Source organism: Triturus cristatus, chromosome 6 (genome assembly GCF_964204655.1).
Source record: "Triturus cristatus chromosome 6, aTriCri1.1, whole genome shotgun sequence".
NCBI lineage: Eukaryota > Metazoa > Chordata > Amphibia > Caudata > Salamandridae > Triturus > Triturus cristatus.
The window spans coordinates 383815213-383836600 of NC_140589.1; the positions used below are offsets into that span (position 1 = coordinate 383815213).

General features: G+C 44.9%; 1 protein-coding gene across 10 annotated transcripts in view; it reads left to right on the forward strand.

Moving 5' to 3' along the window:
- The window catches only part of MYT1L (myelin transcription factor 1 like), a 1127044-nt gene that overhangs the window by 933402 nt on the left and 172254 nt on the right, over positions 1 to 21388 (forward strand). For all 10 annotated transcript variants that reach the window (XM_085610775.1, XM_085610782.1, XM_085610783.1 and 7 more), the window contains one exon: positions 14152 to 14402. In XM_085610775.1, the coding sequence (XP_085466901.1) occupies positions 14152 to 14402 (251 nt within the window). The remainder of the gene's footprint in view (positions 1 to 14151; positions 14403 to 21388) is intronic.

A 21388-nucleotide genomic window follows, 5' to 3' on the forward strand; every position in this document is an offset into this window, starting at 1 on the left:
TTCTGGTAAACACATTGATTTTTGGGTGTAAGGGCATATCCCATGTACATTTTCACTGAACCAAACAGCTGTTACGTTTGGCCACCTTCAACCCCTGGTCTTGGGGTTCTCCTGGAACCCCTTCGTTGCATGAAAAAACATTTGTTTTGTAAATTTAATGGCGATTTTCGCAAAACATTAGTGAATAGCACAGTGAGTTCAAGAAAAAACAAGTGTGGGCTCCTGTGCTTGTTTTCATTCTAGCCCCGGTTGGGCCACTTCTCGGGGCATTATTTTAGAAGTTAAGGGGGAACACGGGCCCCCTTCCCGGGGCTTAAAAATTCCCGGCGGACCACCACCTCCCCTTGGCTAATTATGATATAAAGCAGACCTCCTGTGCCCCGGGGACCATCACCGTCCCGTTGAATGGGTTTACACCGCATATGACAAAAAGCTAGATCTTGGTCTAGAAAGAGTGCTGCTTGTGTTTTGGTGTGAATCTCTTCAGTAGATTTGGAGAAATGAAGGTTAAAAAAAGGATTTGAGGAGGGACAGATTTCAAAGTAAGACCTAATTGGCTGCCACCACCTCAACCAAGAAGTGGTGGCAGCCATCTTAGGACTCAAGACCCATTGCCCGGAGTCGAAAGTCTATTTTAAGGGAGGGGTGCAGAAGGCCCCCCTCCCGAGCCTTTAAAAGGCCCTGGGGATCCAATTCCCTACCGCTGTTACTCAATAAAAGGGATAGGTGCATGCAGCACCCCCTCCCTGACCCTTTATTGGCCCTAGAGTCCCCATTTCCCAGGGCCAGCTCACTTGCTGTGTTCTGGAGAGCTCACCCCCGGAGCACAGCAGTTTTTCTGTGCTCATAGCACGGGCAGAGAAACTTGTGTTTGCATTCACTTGAGGGAGCATTTTTAAACTCCTGCCAAATGGGATCAAAGACAAAGTCTGCGGCCAGCCAGCAAGAGCTTTAAAAATGCTCCTGCTGGCTGGTGACAGACTTTTGATCTCTCTCCCTGCCCTCATTGACGCAGGCAGGTAAACAGAACACAATATTTCTCCCACCCAGAGGGAGCATCATAAATAGCTGCTCCCAGTGGACGGGAGCAGTGCTCGCACCTGCAGCATACTGGGAGCTGGCAGGGGCCTCAGGGCCCTGGGACTCCTCCTGCGGCCTTAAACAAGTGTATAGTGGGTGCCCTGGGTTAGCACTGGGGCACCCACCTTTGATTGTTGTAGGCCCCGGGGGGATGGGGTACCTAGGGCTGAATACGGTTTGCGGAGGATGGCCTCACGGCTCCACTCTTCTTTAAAATATATAGGCCCTTGGAGATGGGATTCCCCAGAGCCCCTCTCCTTTAAAAAATAGCCCTTGAGGATGAGTTCAGCAGGGCCTAATAAGGCTAGGGCAAGGGGATACACTGCTCCCCTCTTCTTTAAAACAAATAAGGCACTTGGGGATGGGTTCCCCAGGGCCTAATGATGGTCCCCTTTAAAATATATATGGCCCCGGGAATGGGTTCCCCAGGGCCATAATTGGCTTGGGGAGGGGGGCTATGTGGCCTTCCTCCCACATATATATATATGTCCTCAGTGATGTCACTTACCATGTCATGAGTGATGTAATATGTGCGGTCGTAAGCAGTGCACGGCGGGAGCATGAGTTATAGTTAGCCCAGCTAACTATAACTGCTTAATTTCTCTGATTTGTACGAGTGAAATGTCAGCCTAACTATAAAGTTCCTGTAACCTTTGTTTTTTTCAGTTAATTTCTATGATTTTTAAAGTAGTAGCCACATTTGCAAAGTGGTGGAGAAAGGGGACAGGCCTCTGAACAGTTCTCAGGAATTCCACTGTGTAGGATTTACAGGAGGTGCCAGGAGGGTTTCTAGGCCCTCAAGGTTCTTCAGGAGTAGAGTGGACCTCATTCTCCAACCAGTAGTGCACCAGGAGCTGTGTTTGCAGAGTGGTGGAGAAAGGAGGCTTGGCCTCCAAAGACCTTTTAGCAATCCCGCTGTATGGACATATTAGAGGTAACAGAAGGGTAGTTGGCCCCAATGATGTCCTTGGGGGCCAACTACCCTCCTTTTAACTCCAGTGTGTCCCACACAGCAGGATTGCTGAAAAGTTATCAGAGGCCACGCCCCCTTTCTCCACCATTCTGCAAATACACCTCCCAGCACACTACTAGTTGTGGGATGTAGTCTCATATTCACCAGAGGGTCCTTGGGGGCCAACAAGTAATCCCGTTACCTCCAGTAAGTCCCACACAGTGGGTTTGCTGAGATAGTTTCAATGGCCAATCCCCCTTTCTCCAACACTCTGCAAATGTGCCTCCTGGCAGGGAGTTGTCCACAGGGCCTGCACAGCGTGGGGTTGGCTGCCTTTAGGGGGTTTACCAGAGGTCCTGTGGCTAACTGTGCATGCCCGAAGGCTGCATGCAGGGGTTAGGCACAGGATCAGGCCGCAGGCCTGGACTAATGGCCAAGCCCCCATTGCGCACGGCCAAAGGCTGTGCACAGTTTGGGATTGGCTTCATGTGGGGTTTGGTTGCAGGGCCTGGCCAAAGGCCATGCACTGCGGGTGGTTGGATTTATGTATGGTAATGTAAGAATACATTTTAAAAAATCTAGAAATTCACTGAAAAAAACAAAGGTTAAAGTAACGTTATAGTTAGGTGAAATGTTCAGTAGCAACATAATGATTTGAAGACTTAAAACCACTTATATGCGCCAGTTACAGATATAGTTATCTCAAATAACTATAACTTGCGTCCTAAGGTAGGTAACTATAACTTGTGCCCTCACCATGCCCTGCTAATAATCTCACATGCTTCATCACTCATGACATCTTCTATGACATGATTGATAATATCACTACGTAATAAGGAGAACAAGGGTGCCCCAATATGTGAACCTGGGGTGATAAGCTGTTTTGGGAAACAATGGTTCAGGTGTGGCCTAAAGGTCCATGCAAAAGTAGCCCTGTGGGGGGGCACTATGATTGAGAGTAGGAAGTTAATTCTTCAAAAAAGAGAGGGACATGTAGGTCATAATATATGACAGAAGTTTATTCCAAAACAATAGTATTCAGGTGCTCACACAATAAGTGACAATAAGAGTGACATGCAAAGTGAGGGTGATATTAAAATAGAGACATCGCATTGACAACACTCAACGCAGGGTACAGCAGCAGCAGGGCCCGTCCCGCCTTTCCTCTCCTGAGCACCTGAATACTGTTGTTTTGAAATAAACTTCTGTCATATACTGACCTACATGTCCCTCTCTATATTACTTGTCGCTCCCTCTCTTTTTTGAAGAATTAACTTCCTACTCAATCATAGTGCCCCCCACAGGGCTACTTTTGCGTGGACCTTTAGGCCACACCTGAACCATTGATAATATCACTACAGCATTTGCAATTAAATTATTGATAAGAAATCTGTGCATGGTGGGGGCACAAGTTATAGTTACCATAGGGTACAAATTATAGTAACTTGAGGTAACTACCACCATAAATAGTGAATTTCAGTGCTTTTTAGAGTTTAAAACGTTACATTGCTACCAAATATTTCACCTAGCTAACTTTATTTCAATCTTTGTTTTTTAAGAGAATATATATATATATTTTTTTTAATTATTTTACCCAGTGGCAGTCGACACTAGGTAGTTATAGTTAGGATGTTGTTTCCATAGGAAATGCCTTTTTGTGTTGCTAATAACTTTGGCAGCATTTCCTGCAACCCAAAATGACTTGTTGCTCTCTACTGTTGTAGGAATGAACCCAGAAACACATGTCTAAAGTTACGCAGCACAGGCTGCACCAACAAGGGGGAAAAATTGCAGACAGATACTGAAGTAAGTGTTATTATGCACTGCATTTATCATGAAGCATTTGGACAAATTGAGTGTTGAGATGTGAGGCAGTGTGCTTCTACTCTGCCTCTGTTTGAAAAGGCTCCCTTGAGCTACTGTGCTGACAAGCTTGTGTTGATGCACCTGCGCCCAGTGAGCGGTACAGAGACCTGAGAACTCTTTGGGCAGCATTTCCAGCACCCCCTAAATGACTTGTTGCTCTCTAGTGATGAAGGAATGAATCCAGAAAGGCATGTCTATTGTTGCACAGCACAAGCTGCACCAAAAAGTGTTATCATGCACTGTTGCTATTAGGAGGTATGTCCTATTGGACTGTGAGTGAGAGGGTTGAATATCCCACTGGCAAATTATCCCACTTGCCTGAGCATTTCCTTCCCCCACAATATTTTATTCATGAGCATTCATCATGCTGACCAATTGTCATGGAATGCCCTCTTACACTGCCTGCATCGATTCCCGAAATGGTTCTCAGACCAAAGGAGAGTTTTTTTTCACCATACCTTCTTTCACTTTAATCCAGTGTAGTTCTGGTACATTAAAAAGACTCTAGTAAACTAGATTTAGTGCCTTATTTAAGGTTAGGCAGTACTGGCACTCTCCCAAATCTTTTTACAAGAGTCTAGTTCTCTTCCTGCTATATTTTCCTGTCCCATTTGTGGCTGGTGGAGTTAGCCTTCCCAAAGCCAGGATCACGACCAGCTTGCTTAAAGAGAATACCCTAGAGTAGTCATGACGCTGCTAGAACCACAATCCGAACAGCCATCCAATTTAGGTACACCACGCTGCCAATATTTTTAATGGTGTTACCATTTTACAAGGGTATTTTGTAATCAATGATGACTTTGCATGGAAAGCCTTGAAAATGCACTTCACATGCTGGAAGAAAAATCTAAGGATGCCAATGATATTTAACCATTTGGTGATATATTCAGTACTCCCATTTGTGAAGGCAGCGCTGTCAGTGCAAGGTGAAATTAACTTGCCTGAGTTTTGTCCATGTGGCACTTCCCTTCATAACAATGGGAGCAGCCTCATATAAAGAAGCTCGAAAGCCGCACTAGAGACCTTGACATTCAGCAATGTTTCACCTCTGCAACACCAGTAGCAAGGCAGCTCACCTGTCAAACTTTAAAACACCTCACCATTTTATTTTATTGGCCAACTGAAAGTCTGTGTCGCCTCTTGACCCATGCCCCCTGGACATTCTTAAGGTTGCTGCTCTGTTGGTCAATCTCCTATCCTCAATAAATTGATGAATGCACCCTTGGAGGCAGCTATAGTGCTGCAGAGCTAGAAACAGACCCTACTAATACCATGACTGAAAAAAGCTAAGACAAACCTCAAGGTGCATTGCATCTTCAGACCAATTTCTCTTTTGCCTGTTGCAGCCAAAATGTAGGAGAAGTGGGTCAATCGACAACCCTCTCATTTCTTGGGGCATTACCACCTGTTACATAACATGCACTCTGGCTTTCGTGCAGGCTAAAGCACCGAATCAGTCCTATTGGAGGTTGCTGAATTCATTAAACACAATCTTGTTCAAGAGGCAGCTGCTAAGGTTGTCTTTCTTGATCTGTCGGCAGCCTTCAACATGGTCTACCACTCCATTCTTCTGGAAAGGTTATGGAGTGTGGGGTCCATGGGCCAGCCTGGGCCTGGCTCCAGTTATGTCTGGAAGACAGATATCAAGCTTCCCCCCGCCCCCCTTCATGTCTTTGGCCAAATCACTTGACTATGGGGTGCCTCAGGGCTCTGCCCTGAGCCCAAATCTTTTTAATGTCTACCTGGCCTCCCTGGCAAACCTTGTTGAAGCTTGGGGTGTGGGGGTGATCCTGTATGCTGACAACACTCAGCTGATGCTTTCTTTCCAATAGAAGGATGTCGGAGCCTTGAACGCCTTCAAGGGTTGCAAGAGGGCCGGTGGTGAATGGGATTAATAATAATTGCCTTACAGTGAATTTTGACAAAACAGAAATAATCTTCTTTGGAATTACAATCATCCAGACACGTATAACTGGTGGCCTTCAGTGCTGGGCATCCCCCAGGCTACATAATTCGCAGTAAAAGAAATTAGCCTTCAAATTCAACTCTAACCTCAAACCACAGGTTAGAGCTATCCCAGCTAGCTGTTTCCTTATGCTGAAATCTATCAGGAAGATGCTCCATCTGATTCCTGAGGAGAATTGTAAGACCATTATTCATGCCTTGGTAACTTCCAACTAATAACCTGTGTCTGGACCTACCATCCTATTTGCTACACTGCTTGGAGAAAATTCTAAACTCTGCTGCATGTTGCAAAGTTGAAGATCCTGACCCTATGATCTGTATTGACGTCCTTATGCTGTCTACAGTGGCTGCCTGATGCCAGTTGCATTAAATTCAAAGCACTAATCTTCGCCTATAGGGCCTGAGATCAATGAGACTCTCTATATTTAAGAAGAATATTGCCTGCCTACCAACAGGGTACATCACTGGTCTCCAATGTGCTAAACCTTCTGTGTATTCCCAGGGTTTGCAGGGGAAGAAGAGGAGTCCTCTCCTTTCCCTTTTTAACCGCCAAACTCTGGATTTCCATGCCTATGACCCTAAGCTTCACTCTTTCTGAACCACTCATTCGTAACCTACTCAGGTCTTTTCTTTTTGAAGTGTAGATTTTTTGTTCTGGGGTTTGACTGGTCTTTGTCTGTTCCGCAATCGAGCCGCCAGCCCCGGGACGCTTCTTCGGAAGCAATCACGCACTTTTACAAATTCTATTGTATTTTATTGTCTACTGCCATATAAATTAATTGGTCTCTATAATAAACCTTTATTTTAATGGGCTTAAAACCAAATTACTCATTGATGGTTTATTTATAGTTTTTACTGATTGCTTTCATTTTTGGCCCAGATGTTTACACTGTACATATGTAACTGCTGGGATGGAAAAGTCCACTGAATGGAGACAACAGTGCACAAATGCAATGATATTTGGGTCCCGATGCTGGTGAACACGAATCATGCATGTGTGCCATGACCCATGCCTGTCTTAGTTTAAGGCAATCTGTTTAGACTGGAATTGAAACACCCAGTACTACCTTGTTGACGGCGGGGGGTTATTGCCCTTACCTGGGATTAAGTGACATGATCAAGGTGGCGGCAGCATACCCATTTTCGCGTTCAGTAGATTCAGTAATGTCAACAGTCCTTTTTACCTGTGCCTCAAGATTGGGGCTTACTGCCTCATTCATGTAAAGTTCTGTAGTTGTGTTCTTACCTCACCTTTGGTTTGCATGGACTGTATGCAGTGCTGGACAGCGTATGATGCCTGTATGAGTGTGCTGGGACAGCATTCGATACTTGCGTGTGTGTACTGGGTTGCATGTGTGTTACTTCGGATGTTACAAAACATGGAGGCCTGTGGGTTCCATTTTTGAAGCACATGGCCTGCAGACCCCCAAAAAGTAGATGTGTAATGCTGGGATGAGTCACACACACTGAAGGAGAGCTGCAGAGCATACTCTGTGCAAATCAAAAGTCACTTTGATTCCAGGAAGAGTTACTGGTCAGTGGGGCCTGGGCTGATTGTCAGGAACATGGCGGGACTGATAAGTGTGGCACTACAAGGGAATCTGATAAAGAAGGATGCTTAGTCCTTTCAACAATTATGAAACATATTTCATTGGAGGCTGACAGCCAGGTTTGAGGTCCAGTTACTCCCTTTACCTTTGTTGTGGGTCATTCAGACTTGGAGACACACCTCCTTTGGCAGACTGTCCATGTGATATGGGGTAGTGCAGAGGACAGAGCACTTCAAAAGAGCTGATACCCAACACATATTTCAAAGACCAGACACTAAATCAAAGATGTGTCCGGATTTGGACGATTAAGGAAATAACATGTGCCCCTTCTCATCAGAATAGAGAAAATTGCAAGACTTCTTTGTTGCTGAAACCAGTACTGGGGACCAACACCCAGGGAGTCAAGACCACTTGCCCTGAGCCTGGAGCACCATGCTTTTACCTGAATAACAAGACCAGTGCATCCTGTGAAGAGGAGATCGTTTATTGTTTGTCTGACTGCCAGGACCACCAAGCCCTGTGAGGAAGAGGAAAGCACCTAAAGGCTGCCTTCCTGCCAAGACCAATGTATCTTGATAAGAGAAGCACAGCAAAAGAAGGAACACTTACCGATCACCACTGGGGCTAAGCACCGATGTCTGAGGTCAATGCAGGCCACCTGAAGACTGAAAAGGCCATTATATCAGCTGTGAAAGACAATGAGACCTCTCTTGTTCACAAGCCCTCAGTAGCCGGAGACCAGAGTTTGCAAAGAAGAGTTACGAGCCTCCCTTGATTGACGTTGCCATTGGGTCAGGCTATTGGGCCTGCTAGGTACTTGCACAAACATTGTACCTAGATGCAATTAAACTTAAACCATTAAGGCAAAGCATAAGAATTTGGGGTGTGTGGGAATAGTGTGGGCCGCATCAAGGAGTCTCTTCCGACATTGAATGGTGTGAGAAATTGGACAATTGGTTTGGGCGGTGGAAGCTCACTCAGGCAACAACCATAATCCTTCTCGGGGTGAACCACAAAGGTCACTAAATTAATCTGAGCTATGGTAACTTGTCACAAAAGCAGTCAGGCTTAATAGAGTAGATATTAACAAATAAAATATGCAATTTCAAAGATTTAAGTAAATATAGTGCCTAGAAGCACAAAGCGTCAACTAAGGGTATCTGGGCACGCTGGACCCAGACACAATCAGGCTGACTGGGATTTTGTGGGCAGGCCGGGCAAAGGACGAAGTTTGGACTGCTGGGAGTTGTACCCTATATCCTTGATGTCAGGTCTGCATGGCGTTGCTTTGCGAGGCTTTGCGCCACTTGGCATCGGTTCCAATGAGGCTTTCAGCTGTTCTGCGAGGCTTTGTGTGACTTTGTGTCACTTGTCATTGATTGTGAGGAACATTGCAGCTGTGCAGCAAGGCTTTGCATGGCTTGGTGTCAGTCAGAGTCAGTTCTGATGAAACACTCAGCTATGCGGCAAGGCTATCTGTATTTATGTATAGATAAGCTGCACAAGTATAGCCAGAGAGCATGGAAGTGTTGTACAAGTGAAGGGTTATAGTAGAGGAATGCTCCATGGGTATATTGCAAGAGAGAAGGGAGTCACGGAATGTATTGGGTAGGAGAGCAAGTAAAGATGTAGCAAAGTGGTGAATGTAGCTTACTGGCTAGAGCTGGTGACTTTTGAACCTCAAGACCTAACTGTCTAATCTCCACTTGATGTAAACTATTATTTAGTTTGTCTCCCAAACACCCCCGTAAGGTGCAGTGCTCCGTACTGCCTAGCTAGGATTCCCCATTATAAATGCCAATATATCTAAGAGGATTAAAGGCGGCTTTGGTTAAAACATTACAACTTGAAATATTGGAATTCCTAAAGAAAGCAAAGAATGATGCTCATCCTTTTTAAAATGGTTTAGGTCAACACAGCAGATTCATCCAGTAATATTCATTTTTTCTCAGTAATACAGGTTCCGGTGGAAAGTTTACTTTCTGATTTACAAATATTTATGGAGAAAAAGTGGAAAAGTGGTTATCGATGAGTTGTCAGAGGGGCAAGTTGCAAGGTGGATTCTAAGCAGGACTCAACAATGATGGGTTGCTGAAAAGTAGGGTCCCAGTGTGGCTGATGAAGAAGGCGGGAAAGCTTAGAGCAGACAAAGTCCTAAGTCCATGCCCAGAAAGTCCTCAACATAAACCAGATGCTGGTCAGCTTTGGTCACAATTAAGCCCTCTGTGTTGTTCTTTTCTCTGGAAGTCAGATCTTCTTCAGCAGGGCAAACCAAAAAGTTGAGGCCGAACGAGATTTGACATCTATGGCTGTAGCTTTGACTGTGAACCCTTACTCCGTCGGTTCTCCAGGCAGAAAGTTGGTAAAGAGTTTCCAAGACCCTCGTCCAGCAGTTTGGGGACAGCAGGGCAGTGCTTCTTCTAATTCCTCACGGATTCAGGAGTGTTCTGAGGAGCGATCTGTGGTATCCACGTTTATTCCCAGTGAAAGCCTTTGCCCACCCCTAAACTTGTTCTTGTCAGCTCCTCCTCTCCCACTGGGTTTGGTGTCCGCCTCACTAGAGAGACAAAGGGGAGGCAGGCCTAGGTATAAGCTTCATCTGCTAGTGACAAGGTAGGCATCTATTAAAGCTCAGGAAGTGGCTGGCCATGGCAACCCCAGGCCACTTTGTCAGGGAAGGAGCCCCATTCCCATACCCAGAGCCCTTTTACACCATCTGGGAGCAATACACATCACACCACAAGAGAGCCATCAGGGGTCAGGTTACAGCTCTACACTGTCTGGAAAGTCTTAAGTTTTAGGCAGAAAAAGGTGTAATTTCCAAAATAGTAATATAAAATTTGACATTTCCATTAATACACTACTATTAAAATGAGTCCTTGAACCATTTTTCTAGCTATTTCCAAACTTAAATTAGCACTTATTAGTTGTTATGGTGTAAACAAGTTGCAACCAATGGGAGAGCCTGCCATGCAATTTGCTTTTCACTGTCAGGATATATAAAACATAAAATATTCATGTCTGACATTGGAAAGAGCATACACCCTGCCCTATGGGCTATAAGGCGTACCTTAGGGGTGACTTATCAATCGGGGTCCCAATTTTATGGCATTTATTTTCTGGACATTTCTGCTTGTATTTATTCCCATTTCTTTATTTATAATTATATTTGTTTTTATTCATTTTAATTTTGAGTTTTGTGAAAAGTTACGCTGAAACTAGCATATTTCCACATTTATTTAAACAATATATGCACACTGATACTTGAACACCTAACAAGTTTCACTGGCATTGTTAGAAATAGGGTCTCTAGTTGGCAGAAGTATGCACCCTGTCCAAGTAGGGACCCACACTCTAGTCAGGGAAAGTGTAGTACACACTAAGGAGCCCATTAGGATGGCGGGCGGATCGCCCCCGCCGGGCCGGCGGTAGTCACCTCTGGCCCAGCGCGGGCGATCCGTCCGCCATCCACACCTCAAAGACCCCTCGCCATATTAGGATGCCAGGGGGGGTCCACAGCGGACGGAAAGACCGCCCGCCGCTTTTCCGCCTGGTCGACTTGTCTAACACAAGGTTCCAGAGGTGCTTGGAAATTTCTGCCCCCCATTTATTTTGCCAGGTCGAAAAGGTAGTTTAAAAACTGAACACACAGGCTGCTATGAAAGGCCTGAGACATGCTGAGAAGGGCTACTTAAGTGGGTGGCACAATCAGTGCCGCAGGGGCACTAGTAGCATTTAATTTACAGGCCCTCATTACTTGTGGTAACACTATCTCAGGGATGTAAAACTCCATATTTAAAGTATAGAGCACAAGCACATTAGCACTAGTTAGCAGTGGTAAAGTGTGCAAAGACCTAAGGCCAGCAAAAACTAGACCAGCAAAATAGGAGGGTAGAAGGCAAATATACTGGTGACAACTGCATACTAATTTTACTATGTTTCTCAAGGAGAGCACAAACACTTTACTGCTGGCTAGCAAGGCTAAAGTGCACACAGTTTTACAGCCAACAAAAATAGAGTTCAGTAAAAAGGCAAAACAATCCTGGGTGGCCCTGCAGGAAGGGCACATTTCCAACGAACATTATCTGAGTACCCTCTATGTTACTAAGTGTGTGCAAAACCTCAGTTTGTTCCTGAATTGGGATTGCAAGTAATGCAGGTTTACTAGTTTCTTGTTTTTCTGGTGTAGACTTTGCCAGATAAACCTGACACTATTTAATTAGGGAAAGAAAGTCGAAAAGTGCCAAAACATGCTGTAGGCAACTGCATAAACTCCAGCACTATAAATTAGGCCTCATCCCTGCCAAACTCAAATCAGCCACTAATTACAATTCCATTTCAGATATATACTGCTAAATGTAGCAGGGGTATTCCTTAACTGATATTCCCACACCAAAATATTGATAAGCAGTGCCTTGTTTGAGCTGATGGATGAAGATCGGGTACACTGAAAGTTACTATTTCTCATCAGACTTTGACCCAAAGTAAGACAGTGAAAAACACAAAAGGGCAAAAGGAGGAGGAGAGTGACCAAAAAACAAACAAAGGAGAAATCAGATATGAAAAGGAACATGCAAGAGTGAAATAAAGGGGTAGGAAGTGTAGTGTGGTGGAAGAAACAGTCATGAGGTGCAATCAAGTCTATGCAGCCATGGTTTTCGGCAATCCTGATAATCACCTGTGCTGACTGTAGAGCTTCTGAGAAAGCCTTTGTGCACCGGCGCTTATTATTTATGTAAATTAAGTACTGCTGGGCAACTAGCAATGAGGCCCAGCGAGGATACCACCTCACAGCCATCTTTAGTGCTATCTACTTGTTGCTTTCAAACACAAACAGCATAAGCCGCAAGTGTTCTTTTGCCCTCCAGTAGTTGTAGGGCTAGGAATCCTAGGGTAAGTTTTGGGGTCATTGTGTTTGCTTTGCTTGACAACTGTAAGTAGTTGAATAAATCCACATTTGTAAATGTGGTCCTGTTGAACTTCCATCTGTCTCCCTGTGCTTTTCTTAGAATGTTGCACATCATTGCTTGCTTAGTAGCTAGATCAACTGTGTTATCTTGTAGCCAATATGTTTCTTCTCAGGACTGGCGATGAAAAACTCATAAGTCCCAATTTGGCCAGCAATTTGAGTAACGGTCATAATCGGGATTACGAGTTGTGCTGAGTCTCCCACTTACAGTTGCATATCACCGCACGGTCTGTCAGGACAAACCTTTTGAAACCTGTGCAGGGCAAAGAGTACAGAATGAGGAAAAACTCCTTGGGAATCAGGTTGGATTACTTCTCGGGCAGGCGCAGCCTGTCCGTTGGGGCTGAGGCGCCACGACCCTCCACCTTTTGCCCTTCACAAATAGTGTCTCTCAGGCTGAACAAAGGTCAGCCTGACAGACACTGTTCACTATCAGTTCAGGCAGCCAGGAGCCAGACATGCGCATTTAGGGCAGGCTCCTGGCTGCCTGAGCTAACCTTAGCTGGGCTAAGGAAGTCACAGCTCCTATGGGTGTGACCTCAGCTCAGCAAAGGTTCCTGAGGCCCTCCCTTCAGTGATGAGGCGTAGAGTCACTGATTGCCTTGCACCTGGGCGCTTCGGTTTTCAGCCCTGAAGTGCCCAAGGTTGAGTGTCAATCAGTGACACTTCATCACAGAGTGGGGAGGGGTCAGCAGTCTCACTGACTCCATCCCATTCTGTGATGACGTTGGGACTGCTGCCTTCCCTGATTGGCTGACCATAGGTCAGCCAATCAGGGAAGGCAGCAGTCCCAAACCTTCTGGAACCGCTGAGGAAGAGCTGGCTGCAGGTAAGTGTGTGTTTTATTTTGTTTTTAAATTAATATTTGGTGTGTGCGTGCATGTATGTATGAATGTTTGGTAACGTGTATTTTGAATGTATGTGTGTGTGTGAATGCATGGTTGTGAGTGTTATGTGCATGTGCACGTGTGTGTGTCCCGTCTGCCCCTCTCCCTCCAAAACTTACCGCCTGCCACTATTCTCGGGTAATGCAGTAATGCTGCACCCTGCAATTACTGCACCCTATAGTTTCATGAATATTGGGTGTGGTAATACGACACCGAAAATTACATGCAACCCTTGATCAGAGACGTTTTAAGGCATGGACATAGTGAGCTCTGGCCCAGGGCCCCAGCCTTTCAGGGGGGCCTCTGATAGTGTCATCTCTGTTCTGCACTAGAGTCTTGCCCTAATTACCTTGAATAATTCTTAACCAGATTCTTTCAAATACCGTTTTCTTTTCATTTTTTTTCAATCAGGGTGATTGATGTGTGAGTCTATTACAGACATTTTGGAGAGAAATGTGTTTGTTTCATGCAGCATCCATAATCAAGTTTTTTTTAGATCAAAACAGGACCTCATGTGCGAAATAGCAGGTTGTTACAGAGATTATTTACAGTAATATTAGTGAGTTGCTGCTATGTTACAACATAGAAAACAGATGTCAATATCCCTGAATATTAGATGTAAACAGATTTAGAATGTAGACAAGTGTTCCTGTGCTCTATCAGTGACCTGGCCAAAGAGGGCATGAAAGAAAACACGGGCCCCCAAAATAGGATTGGCCAGAGACCCCCAAAACCTTTAGATGTCCCCGCCCTTGATGAGGGCCTAGTTGGATGGGTAGCTTCGTATGTTAATCCTATACTGGCAAATCTCAACAAAATGCTGTGCTGTTGATGCGGATGATGTTCGCATTTATTAATCCCGGATTCTTTTTGTTCCCACAGCAAAACGCTATTGCAAGAATTCCAGCCCAACTAGCAGCACAACGAGCAGTTACGCCATGAGCAGCAGCAGCAGCAACATGAGTTGTGGCGGCGGCAGCAGCGCCAGCAGCACGTGCAGCAAGAGCAGCTTCGATTACACCCACGACATGGAGGCGGCGCACATGGCGGCCACCGCCATTCTGAACCTCTCCACCCGCTGCAGGGAGATGCCTCAGAGCCTCGCCGCCAAGCCTCCGGATCTCTGTGCCCGGGTAAAAAGGAGCAATTATGTATGTTGATGAAGATATGAACCTCCTCGCCGCGCTAGACGTGCCTGCCCCTGGCAGGTTTAAAAATAGAAATAATGACCCTTCTTTGTGCTCCGGCTGAATGGAAAGCATTTCAGTTTTCACAGTGCACACAAGAGGAAGAGACAGATCTCCGTCCACAGCTCCAGCGTTCCCCATCCAGGCACATATTTGAAATGATGTTGACTATGTCTCTATTGCTGTGGTTGTATCCTTATGTTGCCTTATATTTCCATTGCCATGTTTAAACGCTATTACATATGAAAATCATTTTAATTTCATTGCACGTTTGCTACATTGCAGTTTTCGCAGAATTAAAGCATACACAGTCTGGGTGGCGCACGTTTTTACCAATAATTTACATTAATTCTGCTTCTTCAAAAGTGGTACCATATAGTCATACCTACATATTTATACAAACCGCTGCCACCGCAGAGGTCATTTTTCTAATGCCATAGTTGCATTAATAGAGTTACCACCATCTGAACGTGTAGTAATGTAATGAAATGTAATGTAAAGTGCACTTATATAGTGCAGCTGTCACCCCAAGGGTATCCTGGCGCTTTGATTACCAATCAGCGAATATCAGAACTGAGATAGGCGAAAGTCTAGTCTCTAGGGAACAGTCTGGTTTTCAGTTCCTTCCTGAAGCGTGACAAGGTGTTCAATTGTCTAAGCTCTGGAGGTAGTGCATTCCAAAGTCTGGATGCTGTGAAACTGAAAGATCTGCCCCTCATTCGAGCTTTATTGTCATGGGGAACACAGACCAGATTTGCAGAAGAAGAGCGCAGGGATCTAACAGGAGAGTCCCATACAAACTTCCTGTGTAGTACTTTTGGCCTAATGTTGTGTAATGCCCTGTAGACAACACCGAGTGCCTTAAATTGAACTCTTTGCACAACGGGCAGCCAGTGTAGGTCCTTTAGGGCCAAAGAGGCAGAGGCTCCATATGGCCGATTTAATGCCAACTTAGCTGCCATAGTCTGTACTCTTTGTAATTTCTTTGTCAAAGAGGCTGGGGCACCCAGAAGGAGTGCATTACAATAATCTATTCTGCTTAGAACAATACTTCGTCCCACTTGAGATCTAACAAGGGTGGGTAAAAACGGGAGTATCTTCCGAAGAGCTCGAAGCAGAGATAGACAGATATTCACTGTTTTAGTGTAGTACTGCCACATTACTCTAAATCGCACCTTTATCACAATTTCAGGCACTCTGCATAAGGGTCTGCGTGGTAGTTGGAATTCCTGAAACCATTGGGACAGGCCAGTCCTCCCCAGTGTAGATGAATGCAAGTAAGCCACCCTCTTACTTCTTGACCGCTCAGCAGCCTGCAATACACTCCGTGGACTGCATTGTTCTTCTCAAAAGGCTTAAAGAATGGACTAGTGTGTCTGACACAACCACAGAACAATTAAATCAAGGGATGAGGCCAGACAGTGAGCAAGACAATGACTCGTCCACTTAAAGCACTCAAGGCCGGTTCTGTTCTTCTGCCTGACTTGTTGTTACAATGGGGCCCGGAGTCCACTGACTCACTGTGATCTGGGAGGAGGAGGAGGGGATGCTCGTGGGCACCTTCGATGTTTTATGCAAAGGAGTGCTCTGGTGGAGAGTCCACCAGCTAATGACTCTTCTCTCCAGTCTCCTGGACTCAGAGCAGTGCGGCCAGAGCTTAAATTTGAGCCGGTGGTTTAGGGTGCTTGGCGCCGGCATCTAATTGTCAACACCAGTACTTATGGCAGGCTGCTACATGGTGACGCTGCTTGTGCAATTTACAGATGAGAACAAGAACAGTTGTTTATTAACTGAATATACATAAAAAAATAGAAATACCTAACCGGCCAAGCCATTCTTATGGCTTTGGGTGCCTGGAATGGTCCGAATTGTCACACTTGTAGGAGTATGATGGTTAGTAGTTGATTTGGTAACTTCACTGGCTGCCCTGGTGAGGGCAATGGGTGATGCATGCTGCAATGGCCTACTGAAAAGGGCCCTGGCACTTATGTTTTTTGCAAATTAAGCACTGCGTGCGGCCCATGCTGGAGCAATCAGTGAGGAGGTGGTCAGGGCTTTAAGTGGGATGAAAAAACTGGGGGGTCTCTAAAAGGGGCGTGGCCAATGTAATTAAGGGCATGGCTTAAAAACACCTAGGCTAAAAATCTGTGCTTAGCATAGTGGGCCGTCGACTTGTATTTTGCTGTTTATGTACAAGTAACATCATACCTACAAGAAGTCAGGACTATTGGCTTTGTCAATGGTTGCTAGTTACATAAGATAAATATGCAGCAACTATGGCTTGTATACAACATTGAAAAAGCTTCCACTTAAAGCCCTGGTGACACCACGACAATGTTGCTGCTCCTGAGTTTCAAAAAGAGAACGGAAATCCAGAGAGAAAATTACCCTTTTTAAAGGATTTCCCTTCCCCTACAATGCTCACATTGCATGACGTCATGCTGTAACTTCTGCACTAGTGAGAAGTGAGCAGTGTGCGCCCACGCACATCGATGTCCCTGCTGTCACTTCAATCTGGAAAAAAACAGACCGCCTGTGCCAGGGCACAAAACAGAGCTCGATAGAGACCCGTATCAATGCCTCCTTTAAAAAACTGCCGTTGCTCAGCACCGTGCCCACATCGAGCCCTGGAGGAGGTGACCCTCTGCAACTTGAGGATATTCCTGGGTGGAGCAGCGGTGGTGCCAAGCATCCCAATTCTGGATGTAGGGCAGGGATGAGAGCCCAACCCCATGAAACTGGGCAGCCACATTCACAATGTGGGGATGGCAGGTGGACGGAATCGCCGTGAGGGGTCAACATTCTACTCCAGTGGGTGAGGCTACTCCGGTGGCTGGCTCCCTATGGATGTCTAACCTGCTTGTAAATACGGGCCCTGAAGAATGACTCCCTGACCTGGGTACTGGATGTGCAGGAAAAAGATAAACAAGTTTAGTCATTGGGTCTCTGCTGAACATTGATAAAATCCTGCTATTATGGCGGACCACTAGAAAAGGAAAGAGAACTTTTGTGATCCAAATAGGGTGTCTCTTCTAAAACACATAGTGACCCAGACTTGATTCTCAGAGAGGACTTTAGCTTTTAGCAGGGAGAGAGAGCTTTCCTGTGTTGTAGCAATGCTCTGCATGCCACTGTTGAGGAGATAATGCAGCAAGCCAAAGTGGAGATCTCAAAGTAGTTTCTGGATTTGCTAGGACTAGAGGGAGATGCTGTGATGGCAGGTGATTTGTGCAATTGCCATCTCTTCCTGAGGAAAAAAGATGATGGAATCATGATGGTACATGATCAGGGCTGAGTTACCTGACCAGATTAGAGAGATAGACTCTTAAAAGTGGTGATTAAGGGAAAGGAGGACCACCTGAATCCGAACACGTATTGAAGAAACAGTCCCATGTCACCATCTAGAAAAGAATGGCCGCAAGGGGTTTAGTTGCCTCTGTCTGTTATCTTGAGTGCCTGAAAATAGAAATGGAAAAGAAGTGCTATTCTTTTTTTACAGATGAAATCTGCTCAAACCTTCCTAGACAGGCTGTCATAAGACTCAGGGGGATGCTCGAAATTGTCTCTGTGCAGGTGTGATTCATTGTTCTCGAGCATTGTGAGAGGACTTGTCATAGTTACGGGCTGGGAACACACCTACAGAGAGGAGGAGTAGAGATGATGGGGTACCTATTCAACTGTTTGATATTTTGTACTCTTTTGTCTCTCAGCCTTCTGCTTCCTCCCTTTGTGTTTATTTTCTGCTGCGTTTGGATGGGTCATAGCCAGAACTTAATTTGAGCCAGTGGTTTCTGGTGCTTGGCACCGGCCACTTAATTATCAAGACTGGCGCTTATGGAATTCTGCCACATGGTGGCACTATTTATCCAAAATACAGATGAGTACAAGAACAGTTGTTTACATATAAAAATGCTAATACCGTATTATAGCGTTAGGGACCTGGAATAGGCAAAATTCTCACACTTATAGGAGTTTGATGGTTAGTGTTGGTACTGTGTTGGTACTTTCTGGGGCAATGGCTGATGCAAGCTGCAGTGGCCTCCTGACAAGAGCCCTGGCAATTTTTTATTTTTTTTAAAGTTAAGTACTGGCCGTAGCATAATTTTACAACTGGGTTGACTAAATTTCTAATTATGTTATGGGGCAGTATTTAATATTGAAGCATTTTGAATCTTTAAGGTTACATTTTTTATGTGAACCACCCAGGTACTTCTTTACTAATAAACTGGTTTAAACCTAATACAGTTCCAAACCCTCTGCAGTGATTGAAGCCACAGGTGCACATTGGCCATTTGATCTCAAAAGATGTATTGCCACTTGCCTTTCACCACCTCTGTTTAATGGGTTAATGCGCTAGATGTTTCAATTATGTGAAAATGATAGGTACATTTAAAAATTATATGTTGGTTCACATCTATCTTAAGAATGATTTTGATATAATGAAGCCTGGAGTCAAATGTCCCTTACATTTCCAACAGTGCACAAAAGGGAACTTCTCCTGTTTAAACAGTACTTAAATGAAAGCTTCTAGTGTGGGATGGAACTAAACCCAAATCACGAATTTCAAATGGCATTCAAGTCAGTTACTGCCTCGGACGTCACTGAAAAATACATCTGAGCATTCTCTGTCATGCACATCTCACATTAGCTTTCCAGATAAAAAATTTAATAAAATCCATCTACTTTTAGCGTTCCCATGCATTGCAAAGTCTTCCCACTCCTCCAAATCCAATCTCCTCCAGAGTTGGAAATGGCCTGGTAATTGCATACTCTGACTACCGCAGCATTAGCAACGGTGTGTTATCCATGAGCTTTATTAATGCAAATAATGTCTACAGAACCATGTAGCCAAATGAACCCCAACCCCCAAAAATGGAACAATGTGTCTTCTACTATGAATTCACTTCACCGACTCCAACTCAAAATCACATATATTACTCACAAGGCTTACGAATACAAAGGCTCATGCTCTTAACAAATACCCTGGCACCCACACAATACCCAGGCAGTGGTCTGATGGAGGGACACTAAATTATATTTAAGTTACTTTTCTACCATCAGAATGAGTGAAATTGTAAAAAGTATATTCATTGTTATTTTGAATACTTTTTCAATGGTAGTGGTAGATATTTGCTTAATGTAGTTTAATGGTAACTTCAGAAGCACCTACTTTTGTTGCTTAAAAGCTTTAACAGTAATTAATTCTGTTCGTATAGACTTCCCTCTTGATAGTGTTTAAGTATTTGATGCGGTGTGAAATAACTCTGTGTTTAGAGATATCAGAAATCCATCTCTAGATGGCAGTGGCTTTCACTCTGTCAAATCTGTCTAAGTAGGGACACTTGCTTCTAGTGAGGATAAGAGAGTTACACATCCAAGATAACCCCTGCTCACCTCTTTGGTAGCTTGGCACAAGCAGTCAGACCTATCTGAAAGGCAGTGTATAAACCATTTGCACATACCACATACAGTAACACAGGGAAAACACCACAAATGGACACCACACAGTTTACAATAATAAACAATTTTTATCTAAACCAAACAAGACCAAAACAGCAAAAATTCAACACATAGAACTTAAGACATCACGTTTTAAAGGTTTAAAGCAATTCTGTCAATAGAACTCTATGGATGTGGTGGTTTTACACAAAGTACATTAGATGCATTAAAATTCACAAGGAAAAATAGCCACAAAGGAGGGAAGTGTTAGAAAACACAGCAGAGCATTGGTTGCCTAAGTACCTGGGGAAGCGATGTGTCAGTTCTGCTGCACGCAGGAGAAGTGTTGCATCAGTTCTGGACTGTAAGAAGAACCGTGGCATTGAAATCCAAGATGGTTCTGGTCTGCAGGTGATGCAGTGGAAAACTTGGTGCACAGGTGTGATGTGTGGAAATCCAAATTCGCTGGAGGTCGATATGGCAGCTGCAAACAGGTGATGCGACGATTCTTTCAGCCGTGGTCCAACGATATGTTGATTCTTTCAGCCACACAGCAGGGTCTGTGTCGGAGTCAGTGCGGTGGTCTCAGACTTCAGAGACATGGAGCGCTGAACTCGGGCTGTGGCAGTCTTAAGCCACGGGAAGGCGCTGCTTTAATTTCTTGGGGTGCATGGCAGCAGTGCATGGAGTTTTCTCCCGCACTGCGATGCTGCATCAGAAAAACAGGCGACAGATGGGCGAAGCGTCGATTTTGATGTCTCCAAGGCCCAGAATTGGAATTGGCACCACTTGGCAGGTCAGAACTCCCTGCAGTGGAGTTTAGGGATATTGCAGGTGAAGTCTTTGTTGGCCCTGAGACATCTTAACAGGAGGTAAGCACACACAAGCCTTTGGGGAAACTTCTAAAGCAGGATACACAGCAAAGTCCTGTCCTTTTCCTCTCAAAGACAGAAGCAGCAACTGCATGCCACCCCAGGAAAACAACACACAGCAAAGGGCAGTACTCCTCCTCATAGCTCTTTAGCTCTTCTTCTTAGCACAGTCTGCTCTTGATCAAGATGCTTTAAAAAATGTGGGGTTATAGGTCCAATCTGTATACCCCTTTTGACCACTGAAGTAGGCAGCCTTCAAAGGAAAGTCTTTGTTGTCCACAAGACCATGCCTTGCCCTGCCCTGGCTCCAGACACAACACACGAGGACAGCATTGGACAGCATTGTGAGAGGCAGGCACAGCCCTATTCAGTTGTCAGTGACAACTCCTCCCACCACTCTAACTCAGGAAGCCCATCAGCCTGGTGATGGGCCATAAGGATATGCAGGGGACACCTCAGCTCCCTTTGTGTGACACTTCAGAGTGAATGCATAAACAACCCAGCTGTCAGTCTAAACCAGACATTGATTCCACAGGCAGGCAGAGGCACAGGGTGGTAAAGCAAGAAAAGGCCCACTTTCTAAAAGTGGCATTTTCAAACACATAATTTAAAAAACACCTT